Consider the following 12,835-nt stretch of genomic DNA (forward strand, 5'->3'; position numbering starts at 1 on the left):
ATGTGTGTGTGTGTGTGTGTGTGTGTGTGTGTGTGGATGAACACCTGGCCAGGCTCCTCGTCTGTATTGTGTACACAGAGTCCTGAGGCTGGCATCTCTAATGCAGCCTGGGCCGGCAGCACTGAATGTCCCACCTCCCCACCACAGCTCAGGTGACCCAAAACACACAGTCTGATAACAGGCTGATGCAGACACAACACATCTGGTCTGATAACACACATACCATGTACATGCACATAGCATACACACACACATTTATACATTTTGGTGCAGAGTGCAGATTTGAATGTACACTCACAAACACTAACCCAAGCACGGACGCAGGCAAAAGTATATGAGTGTGCACACACACGTACACCAACAGTAGCATAATCAGTGATAACAGCTAGACACACACAAAGCTTTTCTCTCCGAGCTAAACTAGTGGCCATGATATAAGGAAAACATTCCAGGCTTGCTAGAATAGGTTAGGCTATTCTGTGCAGTTCCAAGTCCGCTCCGGTGTTCACCTTTATCACCAACATCTTTAACACCTCCCTGGAGACATGCCATGTGCCAGCCTGTCTCAAGTCCTCCACCATCATCCCTGTGCCCAAAAAGCCAAGGCCAACAGGACTCAATGACTACAGACCCGTCGCCCTGACCTTTGTGGTAATGAAGTCTTTTGAGCGCCTTGTGCTGGCACACCTCAAAGCCATCACAGACCCTTTCCTGGACCCACTGCAGTTTGCCTACAGAGCCAACAGATCTGTGGATGACGCCGTTAACATGGCCCTCCACTTCACCCTACAGCACCTGGACTCCCCAGCATCCTATGCCAGGATCCTGTTTGTGGACTTCAGCTCTGCCTTCAACACCATCAACCCTGCCCTGCTTCAGGACAAGCTCTCCCAGCTGAACGTGCCCGACTCCACCTGCAGGTGGATCACAGACTTCCTGTCTGACAGGAAGCAGTGCGTTAAGCTGGGAACACAAGTCTCCCTGCTGATGGACCGGGAGTCCATCAGCACCGGATCTCCTCAGGGCTACGTCCTTTCCCCTCTGCTCTTCTCACTGTACACCAACAGCTGCACCTCCAGTCATCCGTCTGTCAAACTTCTGAAGTTTGCGGACGACACCACCCTCATTGGGCTCATCTCTGACGGGGATGAGTCTGACTATAGGTGGGAAGCTGACAACCTGGTGACCTGGTGTAGCCAGAACAACTTGGAGCTCAATGCTCTTAAGACAGTGGAGATGGTTGTGGACTTCAGGAAGAATACAGCCCCACTCACCCCCATCACCCTGTGCGACTCCCCAGTCAACACTGTGGAGTCCTTCCGCTTCCTGGGCACCATCCTCTCCCAGGACCTCAAGTGGGAACTGAACATTAGCTCCCTTACCAAAAAAGCACAACAGAGGATGTACTTCCTACGGCAGCTGAAGAAATTCAACCTGCCAAAGAAAATGATGGTGCACTTCTACACAGCCATCATTGAGTCCATCCTCACCTCTTCCATCACCGTCTGGTACGCTGCTGCCACTGCCAAGGACAAGAGCAGACTGCAGCGTATCATCCGCACTGCTGAGAAGGTGATCGGCTGCAATCTGCCTACCCTCGAGGACCTGCACACCTCGAGGACCCTGAGGCGTACAAGGAAGATTGTGGCCGACCCCTCCCACCCTGGTCACTCCCTGGTTTTGGTCCATCAGGTTTTGGTCCATCAGGACCAAAACCTCACGCCATAAGAACAGTTTCTTTCCATCTGCTACTGGCCTCTTCAACAAGGCCAAGGACTCCCATTGACATTCATTCACTTATTTAACTATAAGTCCATCTAATGGCAATTCAGTATGCATAAGCCACTTTATCTCAGTATCCGACTGCACTATGTTGACCATTCACGCTGCTCATTATTCTTATTTTTATATATATTTTATTTTATATTTAAATTGTTGTATTCTTAGATTGTTTAGTTCTTAGAAATAGTTAAACTTTTGTACTTTTACTTAATTTAAGATCTGTATATGTTTAGTGTTTTGCACCTCCCTGCCACAGTAAATTCTGTGTTTGTATAACATACATGGCGAATAAACCGAATTCTGATTCTGATTCTGATTAATACCACAAAGACATTCTCAGGGCTCCCCAACCCTCTTCATGTAGGTTCATGCTCAGAAAATGTCCCCTACTCCATGGGTGACATGATTTTAAAATAGCCACTGTTTAAAAAGTTAGACCACCTTAGACACTGGAGCTTCCAGACCTCTTTATGCTTGGACCCCGGACAATGCTCAGTATAGCTTAAATTTCCCCTGAAATTGTCTCTGTTTTCACAGCGGCTGAAAAATCAGCTGTCAAAATGTGATTTCTCCCCTCCTCCAAGGACATCAAACGCCCATGTTGGCAAAGATAGCACCAAGCAATTAGTCACTTGATTATCATGCCAGAACAGTAAATGTTATTTTCTCATCTGTTAAAAAGGCACTCACTTTCCCTTTTTAAATCACACAGGCAGTAAAATAACAGTTGTCACCAACTTAAAAAAACAAGATTTTGAGGCCTTTATGTTTTTTTTATCTCTCTCATATCGGCCTGTGCAGACTCAAGTTACGTCTCTGTTTGGAAAAAAAAAGTGACAACTCACCAAAACAAGAATCAACCTAGAAGATTTTGAATTATGAGAATGCATACAATTCTTGACTGAATTCAAGCAAGAGTTTGAAGAGAGATATCTATTCAACTGTTGAAATGGTTTTGGAATGACTATGGGAACTATCTCCCCTAGATCTTACAGGTGCAGTTGCCTTGTCTCAGTCTCCCTCATTAAGGTTGACACAGGCCAACACAAACCACAGAGCTGTATCAACACATCTCAGAATCCTTAATGTGTTTGTAAACTATGCATTCTGGTTTGGACAGAACACAACTTGTCCTCCAGGAAAGACAATGTGATTATTGAGTAAAAGAGACAGGGACAGAGAAAAGGGAAAGAGTGATTTTTTTTGAGAGGAGACGGGGAGAGGCAGGGAGGGGCAGGGTTCTCTCGCTCTGGTGACTCGTGAGACGAGGAATGGCCCTGACCAAACCTGTCTCATTAGCATGCTCCACCACTCCTCCCATGATAGGCCACTCATTCTCTCTAAACACAAACAAACAAAACATGAACACACATCGAGTCAAAAAAGTCATTGGCTATGCCTGTAGGTGATCACATAATGTATTGGTCTGGTTGCTTGGTGTGTGTGTGTGTGTATGCTTGTGCTATGGCGTTCCTCAGGGTGGAGCAGAGAGCGGAGATAAGCAGCAGCTAATTACACACTGTTGAACTGCTTCCAGGGTCGCCAGATCACATCAACAACAGCCCTGCCTGCCTCACAGACAGAGAGAGACAGAGAGAGAGAGAGAGAGAGAGAGAGAGAGAGAGAGAGAGAGAGAGAGAGAGAGAGAGAGAGAGTGGGAGAGAGGGAGAGAGGGAGAGAGAGTGAGAGAAAAAAACAGAAAAGGAGCAAGAGAAAGGGGAAAGACAGAGCTAAGAAAGGCAGACATACTCACAGATGGACAGACATTGAATGCACAAAGACAGTGGAGAAAAGTGAGAGAAAGAGGGCAGGTAGGAAGAAGCCCGAGAGCAAGCAAAGGAAAGTCTTTCAAATGTGTGAGTAACTCTTTGGAGACACCAAAACAACAAATTATGATTTTCCAGCAGCATCAGGACATAGACAAGGCTGTAAATAGGCTTTGTGTCACAAGAGACTGATCTGTGGTAGTGTATGTACAATTATGTGTGTGTGTGTGCATGCCTGTGTCAATAAGGGGTCTCTGTGACAGGTCAATGAGGAACCAAACTCTTCTTTCAGCATCATACCTTTTGTATTTCCCATGATGCCGAGGAGGAAGGTAGGCACTCTCCTTATGTTAATAACGATGGTGATGAGGAACATGACCTATGATCATGTGCGTGTCTACGTTCCCCATGTGCATGCATGTACGGGAGATTGTTCATGTGTGAAGGTGCATCGCTGTCTATGGGGACAAATGGCTGTTGAGAAGTGTCATCACATCTACATCTGTTCCTCCTTCATCATCTAATGCTTTTTCAACCCCCCACCCCCCTTCCTTCCTTCCTCCTGCCGCCTTTCCCTGCTTGGTTTATTGGTCAAAGGTTTATTTACCTAGAGGTTTGTTGGAGGCAGTGTGTCGGTAAAGGGCATCATCTCCCTTCTGAATCCGTAGTCCGTGTCAGGAGTCCTACATGCTTGATGCTCTGTGAGAACAGTTAGAGCACAGTGCTCTAGATGGAGGAGTGGATGAAGGGAGAGGGGCAGTGTTAGAGAATGAGCCAAGTGGTTGTTTCCTCCCCTTGGGCACAAGAAATGAAATGACACTATAGATGAGATGTCAGGTTAAGTGCTTCACGTACACAGACATAGACAAACACGCACAAACGCAGTCTCTTCCTCTCTTGCACACATACATACACACATACAGATACACACATGATCCCACACTGTCTTTTTCTCTCACACACACATACACACATTGATACATACACTCTCTTTCTTTTACACACACACACACACACACACACACACACACACACACACACACACACACACACACACACACACACACACACACACACACACAGGGTTTGTGTGTGTGTTGTTATAGAGAGCTACCCCCAACCCTTACCATATCTGAACTCACATCTCCCATGGACCACTATTGTTGCTATGGAGATTATTTGAGTCCGGTTATATGTCTGCCTGTGCTTGCTTGGTATGAAGAAAATACCATTTAAGGTCCTCAATTCTATAAAAGTTTATAGATGTCTTCTTTATAGATTTACAGATAGAAAATAACAAGTTTTATTGGAATTCCATGCTCCAGACTCAACAATAGCTGCACATCCAGACACTGACAGGTTGAAACAACACAGTGTCTTTCAGGACTGAATGTACAGAACTGAACTGTTAGACATGGGCACTATACATTACAACATACTTCCCACAGAGTACTTACCTGGTTGATAAAAACAAAGCCATTCACAGTGTACTCTGCACACACACACACACACACACATACACACACTCACTCACAAATTCCAATTATGTGAAATGCAGTAGCTATGGTTTATGTGTTAAGGGTTGCTAGGTAACATTGTTTAATTGAGTGAAATGGACCGATGATTAATTCATTATAAATAATTGTACTCATCTGTGTTAGTGTGTGTCTACACAAACATGTTCAATATCTGCACACATGGGTACATCTTGTGGTTTCATGCTCGTGCCAATGTGTGGCTACATTTGGTTTTAAAGAGAGAGGGAGAGAGGGAGAGGGTAAAGAAAGAGACAGAGAGAGAGAGAGTGGAGGGGCTGTGTGTGCATGTGCCTGTGTTTGTCCTCCTGCTGTTGTCTTTGCAAGTGCACACAAAGGGACAATGCTGCCAGATGTATGCCAGGTCTGCTTCAGTGGTTGTCATTGAAAGACAGAAACAGGACAAACCTCTAAAACCGTTCTTTAGTTTATCTCCTTTAGAATCTCACACCAAAAACAACTCAATATGAAGTTAACAATTTGATAATTTTAATACAAGGTCAAAAATATTACAATATACAAGATTTGTCATCAATATTTTTCCCATACAAGTGAAAAATACAGTATCTTGAGTCTCTATTTAGTTTGTTGTGAAGGAAATTAGTTTTTTTTTTAAACAAATGCAGTTTTGTGCAACTATACCAGGTAACATGAAGGTGACAGCGTAGATTCTCTCTCTCTCTCGCTCTTTCTCTCTTTCATAACCTGACACACACATGGATTTCCTATTTCATGTTTAATTAGTGTATATAGCCTCAAAAAATAATAACCTCGATTTCCATGTAGACTGAAACTAATTGGGAATCCGGTCCATTGTGTTTGGACTTGTTCCAGAATGTTCGGTAACTTGTTTCTGGTTCCAGAGGTTCAACAGTAAGATAATGTCCAACAAATCAAGACCTTTCCAATCAGAGCTTAAGGAAAGTAAAAAAAAAAAAATGCTCATTTCTAAAGCCATAATTTCACTGCAGAGCCTCAAATCACCCTCATATCTCTGGTAGGTACAGTATTACACAGCAGAAACCAAATCTACCATTTTAATGGAAGCTACTGGGAAGCCAATGGGATTCTTGCATTTTCTGAAAACCCTAATGAGTGGTCTGGTTGATCTGGATCACATTGCATTGCATGGACTAGTTATACTACTGCACCCATCACACACGCATACACACTATTCCCTGATTGTGTGTGTGTGTGTGTGTGTGTTAAAACGGTTTGTAAATGACTCAAAGAGATTATGGATATATGTTGCTGCATTACTCCCTATGTCATATGGCAGTGTTAAATGTGTTAATTAGTTGGCCTGTTTTTTTTATAAGAGTGCCTGATATGTTGTGTCCTGGCAGACCACAGTCCTGTCACTGTGCTCCTCAAAAGAAGCCTCCTCTCTCTCTCTCTCTCTCTCTCTCTCTCTCTCTCTCTCTCTCTCTCTCTCTCTCTCTCTCTCTCTCTAGCTCCCTGATGCTTGTGCATTTGTGTGAACCACAATGTGAAATCAACAAAGGATTTTTGTTGCTGCTGTTCTTCTCTCATGTCTCATGTCACAGTGTTTAGTTTTTCTCTCACGTTCTTGTATTATTCTTTTCTTTCCCTCCCTCTCTCTATCTCTGTCAGTGCTCTCTCTTTATTTTTGTCACCAAGTCCCCATTTCTTCATGCCCCTCCCCCTGGCTTCATCCATCCATCCACCCCCCCTCCCCTCTCTCTCTTTATCTGTCGCTTGCTCAACCCATGTCTCCGTGGCGATGTTGAGATGATATCTTTTGGCAGAGCGTGTTCGGGGCCTCTTTCAGTGCATGGGATTCTCCCCCAGGACGCACTGCTGTTCTGCTGTGGCTGAAAGCCCTAGTGTGCCTTCCTTCCTGTCTGTAAGTTCCCATTCTCTCTCTCTCTCTCTCTCTCTCTCTCTCTCTCTCTCTCTCTCTCTCTCTCTCTCTCTCTCTCTCTCTCTCTCTCTCTCTCTCTCTCTCTCTCTCTCTCTCTCTCTCTCTCTCTCTCTCTCTCTCTCTCTCTCTCTCTCTCTCTCTCTCTCTCTCTCTCTCTGCCTGTCTGTATGTCTCTTGATCACTCTCCCTCACCCTCTCGGACGTTTGAAGGCCTCCAAGTAGGCCTTTCAATTCTCACCCGTGAACTTCTCTTTCTCCCTCTCATTGCCTCTCTGTATTCTTGCCGAACTTGTGGCTGAGCTGTTGGATGAGGTCTGCCAGCTCCCCCGTGGCCTGGGACTTCTCCTCCAGCAGCTCGTAGCGCAGGCTGGAGATATCCTGCTTGATCTCCTTCAGCTCGCCTGCAACACACACACAAGTTCAACCTCACGTTTATTTGACGTTTATTTGACATTCGTAATGTTGTGAAGGTATGTACTCCTGTATGGTTATAAATCTTAATTTCTACATAAATAGATCGTGATATTATGTAAACTAACATTCTTATAAAAAAATACACACACGCCACACACACACTGTCAACATGTGGTGTGGAACGTAAAGTTGACATTAAGTGAGATTCGATTTTCACCTTCGTTGACTTCATCATTCTCTCTGTCAACCTGGGCCTTCAGCACGTATCGCTTGATGAGGCGCTTCATGATCTTCTGCCAGAGGAAGGGAGAGGGAGGAGGAGAGGAGCAGGGGATGGACACGGGGAGAGAACAGGACATGGTGGAGGTACAGAAACGGAGGAAGAATGGAACACACACACACAAACAAAGATGTGTTTTACAGAGACCAGCCTCTCACTGTTGCAGAGCCATTGTGTGAATGCTACGTATTGATGTCCAGCCTATAGGGAAGGTCCAGTCACTCAATTCCTGTAGGTGTAATGGGAACTCTAGGACAAGGGTCGATGAGCATTAACACTCAATTTGGAGAGAAGGGGATGTATGCGTGTATGTGTGTGTGTCAGAAGAAAGACAATGAAGAAGAGAGGATGCCTTCAAGGACAGTTTATTTCCCCTGGGTTAAAGTAAAGGACAGAAGCATCTGTCTTCTTCACTATAACGGCTCATTATAAAGCCATGGTGTCAAACACAACCTCCCACTCATGTGATGTCTCTCTTTCCTCTCACCCTTTGTCTTTCCATCCCACTCTTCCTCCCTCCTCCACTTCTGACTCTCTTTCTATATCCTCTTCTGCCTTTTGACTCTGTTTCTCTTTCCGCAACCTCTCCTCTTTTGCTTTCTCCTCCTCTTTCTCTGTCCTCCCCTTTCTCATTCCCTCCTTTCCTCCCCGTTCCCTCCCACCCTCTGTCAGTCTTACCTGATATCTGGTGGGGTGTTTGATGGGCTTCTTGGGGATGAACTCCTCGCGGGGTCGGAGCTGAGAACTGTAGTGTTCCACCTGCACCGAGAACAGAGAGAGAGAGAGAGACAGACAGACGGATAGACAGATGTATAAGAGAAAGCTTAAAGGCCAAAACTATCTGACCCTAAACATATGACAAACTGAGACCACCTCACACATTCTCCACACTTTGCTACCTCTCTGTGAGAACTACCACCCCACCGGAGTACAGTCCGCCAAGCCCCAGTGCCTTCAATGCTCCAGTGCCTTCAATGATCCCTCTGTGTTGCTAACATGAACTCCTGTATACTTCTCTGCCTGCCTGCCCCTCTTCTGTGCAGTCATAACAGTGTGGGCTGGTGGAGCTGGTTGTACTCTGGGTCATTGCCCTGCTTCTATTCCTCCAGGTTTAGTTCCAGTGTTTGAAGTCCTACATGTTTCTGTTTTTGGCACAAGAAGCACACCCACACGCCTGTGGATCCTTGTATGTCTGCGCATGTACTTAAAGACACACAAACACACACATGCTATTCGTAGAGCTTGGCATTGTCTTTGGCATGGCTCCAAAAAACATGGCACCAAACTGCTATGGCTCCTAAAAACCCAGACGAAATACACACACACAGAGCTAGCTGAAGCACACATATACAGACACACACACACAAACTCATACATGTAGAAACACAAACACACACACAAACAATGAGCTCTGATTTTATCTCTGATGGTCTCCAACTTGACATTTTCCCACCAGAACAGCAAATGTAAAGTGGGCCTCTGGTTCGATTCTTCTCGTCGGCAGCCCAGCTCTGTAGGTTCTCAGCTTATAGTTCAGCACGCTCCTCTCTGGACCAGGCTAGGCAAAAACCGTCCTAGTCCTAACAGAACAGGAACTAGCTTGCCAGTAGAACAGGGACTAGCAAACCAATAGTATCTTGCAGCTCTTTCAAGCTGTTGAACGTCCATTTAGTTTAGGGAGCCTTCCTCCCTCCTTTCCTCTCTCCCTCCCACCTCTCCTCCACCCTCTCCCTCCTGACCTTTGGTCGTGAGTTGAGCATGCCCATCTCTAGCTCGTTGTCGTGGTGATGCCCCTTGGCCTTAAAGAGGTGTACCAGGCAGGCCTTGCTGCGCACGACCAGGTAGTAGAAGGACTTTGGGCTGGGCACCAGGTTGAAGGGGCGGGCAGAGTACGACCCTCATCAAAGTAGGAGAGCCACAGCTTGGCCCTGGCAAACTTCCACTCCACATCTGCATCCTCTACACTCACACACACACACACACACACACACACACACACACACACACACACACACACACACACACACCACACACACACACACACACACACACACACACATCAACACATACACAGAGTTGCATTTACATACATGTGATGAAAGTAAATGGCACATTCACTCAATCACTCAATCAATCAATCACAATTGAGTGATTCACTCACCCCACGCTTGCTAACTTCATAACTGACTCATATAATATTTGTAGAAGAAATTAAAAAACGTAACTCTTTACTGGTTGTGTATTAAGTATTGATCCGATTTTTGTGAATGAGCAAACACACATAGACACACATAAAAGCACACACAAACATGCATACATCATGTATAGATCACACAAACAAAGTACTTATCATTTATAATGTATATAATGCTAAAATTGTATGCATAGAATTGTATTCTGTTCTATTGGCACACTAACCATATACAGTATATGATTTATGGTATCTTGATGCTGGGGTGTTACCAACCTCTATCTCTGGTAGGAGCTGTTGATCATGGCTATGAGCATGTTGAGGAGAACCACCACCATGGTCACGTTGTAGACCCCGTAGAGAACATAGCCTATGTTCTCTATGAACTTATGGTCATACTTCAGTACGACCGAAATCACCCTCAGACAGGCCAAAGATGGACCCAGAACAGGTCTTGAAACTCTCCTCCACCCTATGAAACAAACACACAAACGTGCACACAAACAAACATGCACACACACAAGCACAGACGCACCACACGCACGTACACAAGAACAAGTCAATTGAAAATCTGAAAATCTCAGTGTAATGTCTGTAGTGTTGTTGTGGTGTTTATGAGCTGGTTCTGATGAAATAGCTGATGAGCCTTGTCCAATTTAAAACACGTTATCCTCTGCTCACTCACACACACGCACACCTCACACACATCTCTCACACACCTCACACACATCTCACACACACACACACACACCCACACACACCACACACACACACACACACACACACACACACACACCTCTCATACACATACCTCTCACACACACACCTCACACACATCTCTCACACACCTCACACACATCTCACACACACACACTACACACAACACCTCTCACAACACATACCCTCTCACACACCACACCCTCACGCACACACCACACACTCCCACACACACACATAGCAGACGGTGAAGTAAAAAGGCCAGGACGTGATTGCATAGCCTCAATTTGGTTATAAGCATCACAATTATGAGCTGCACCTTGTGAATCAGATGGTAAATTCAGGAACAAGTCCAGTCTAGTCTGGTTCAGCACAGACTCAAAGTTGATTGTTTAATGCCCCAAAGTTCTGTTCCCGCCATTGACCCAGACGCTGTTAATCTCTGGGCCAGAGGGCTGGAGACATGCAGGCAAACACTGCATGGGTCTGAAAAAATATGTACACAAACTTTGAGGAAAGTCCTGTAAAGCCTAAATATTCAATGAGTAGCCGGAGGGGCTTGGAGGCTGGAGGGAGGTGGGGAGGATTTGAAGGAGAGGAGGCGGGGAGGCGGGGATGTTGGGGATGTTGGGGATAGCGCTCCCCTCCATATAAAGTTATCCTCTTTAAAAGCTGAGTGCACACACAAATGCACACTCTTAACCTTCAAGATCAGCACACTGTGGGAGTGTGTGTGTCATATCTTCGTGTATGCGTGCATGTGTGTGTGAGACGGACCGAGTCTTCAGTCAAAATATCAAACCCTCATTTAAACCAGAGTGACAGTGAAGTATCGATCCTACTTGACATCCAGCGCTCATGCAGCCCATTAAAACTCTAATGTCTCCTTTAAACAGGCGAGTCTTCTCATGCGTAGCAACATTCATATACAGACCCGTGGCAGCCTATAGCGTTGGCTGCTAATGTTTATGATTTTGTGCTTCCCAGTGGAAGGTGCGTCATGACGGACCTGTTTTTTAAAGGCGAGGTCTTGAAGTCATCACTAAACCCCCATGTCAATACCAAGACTGTGTGTATCCATATATTAGAATGTAAAGCTTGGCTGGTTTGCGGTTTGCTACTGTGACGTTGTGTCATTCTAATAAAGTATGATTAGGGGGGAGGGAATAGGGGAACAAGCATCAAGCTTTGGAAATAGACTTTCTCCCTGGGGTCCAATATGATTTCCCACTCTGGGTTTTATGAATGCATTAAGAAAGTTGTTTTTAATAAAACAAGATAGCAGGTAAACATAGGCCATTTAGCTTTCAGCACCCCATCTATCGAGCTCAAATGATATTGTCCAACACACAACAAATAAAGTGCTTTCAGCAGATTGATTGGTTGGAGCTGTATAGTTCATGTCACTTCTATTCCCTTCATCTCCAAGCACCAAATCCTAACATACTGTAAAACAAATTACGATATATAATCCATCTCCAGAGACATCTACATTGAGAAAATAGATATAAAAAAACATATCTATTAGAAATCCATCAACTCACCATTATCAAAACTGTACTCTACCAACTACCATATTATGCTACAAGACTACCATAGTTCCATGCTTGTACCATACCATTACCATACTCCACTATACATATAATAGTATCATGCAGTATCATATTCAACTGCCCTACTGCACTGTAGCATACTCTACCATACTCTACTATATTGTAGTATACTGTACCATACTCCACTACACTACTGTGCAGTCCATACAAAGTTCCACACGTCATTTGGGCCAGTATCTGCCTGGATGCTTTTAGACCAGCTGTGATTAGGTGAATCAGGCCCTATAGACAGCACACAGCAGGGAGCCTTCACACTCACAGTCCTCATGACCCCACAGCCAGGGCGAGCACGGAGCGAGGGAGGGAGAGAAGGAGGAGGCCCGAGAGGGGAGGGGGGGAGAGAGGAAGATAAGGACGGCGAAAGAAAAGTGGGGATAGAGGGCTGGTGAATGTGTGAGTGAATCAGGGATGGAAGGATGGATGGAGAGCCAATGATGCAATGCCTATTGCTGCCACCATCCCTCCAACCACAACCCCCCCCCCCCCCCAGGACAAGCTGTCAGGGACGCAGCAAGCTGTCACTGACGAACACACACACACACACACACACACACACTGAACATGCATGTGCTATCAAACACACTCATGTGCATTTGCACTCATTTAATTTCTGTCTCTGTCACACACACATGCACTGTCTGCGTGGGAGATT

The 12,835-nt window shown here is 45.3% G+C and overlaps 1 protein-coding gene across 1 annotated transcript in view; it reads right to left on the minus strand.

Moving 5' to 3' along the window:
- Positions 1 to 7,229: 7,229 nt before the first annotated feature.
- LOC136954093 (short transient receptor potential channel 7-like) overlaps positions 7,230 to 12,835 on the minus strand; it is an 18,437-nt gene continuing 12,831 nt past the window's right edge. Inside the window, 7 exon segments of the mRNA XM_067247630.1 lie at positions 7,230 to 7,369; positions 7,600 to 7,675; positions 8,341 to 8,421; positions 9,402 to 9,544; positions 9,547 to 9,619; positions 10,126 to 10,272; positions 10,274 to 10,325. Coding sequence (XP_067103731.1) covers positions 7,230 to 7,369; positions 7,600 to 7,675; positions 8,341 to 8,421; positions 9,402 to 9,544; positions 9,547 to 9,619; positions 10,126 to 10,272; positions 10,274 to 10,325 — 712 coding nt within the window.

This window comes from Osmerus mordax, chromosome 12 (assembly GCF_038355195.1).
Source record: "Osmerus mordax isolate fOsmMor3 chromosome 12, fOsmMor3.pri, whole genome shotgun sequence".
NCBI classification, from domain to species: Eukaryota; Metazoa; Chordata; class Actinopteri; order Osmeriformes; family Osmeridae; genus Osmerus; species Osmerus mordax.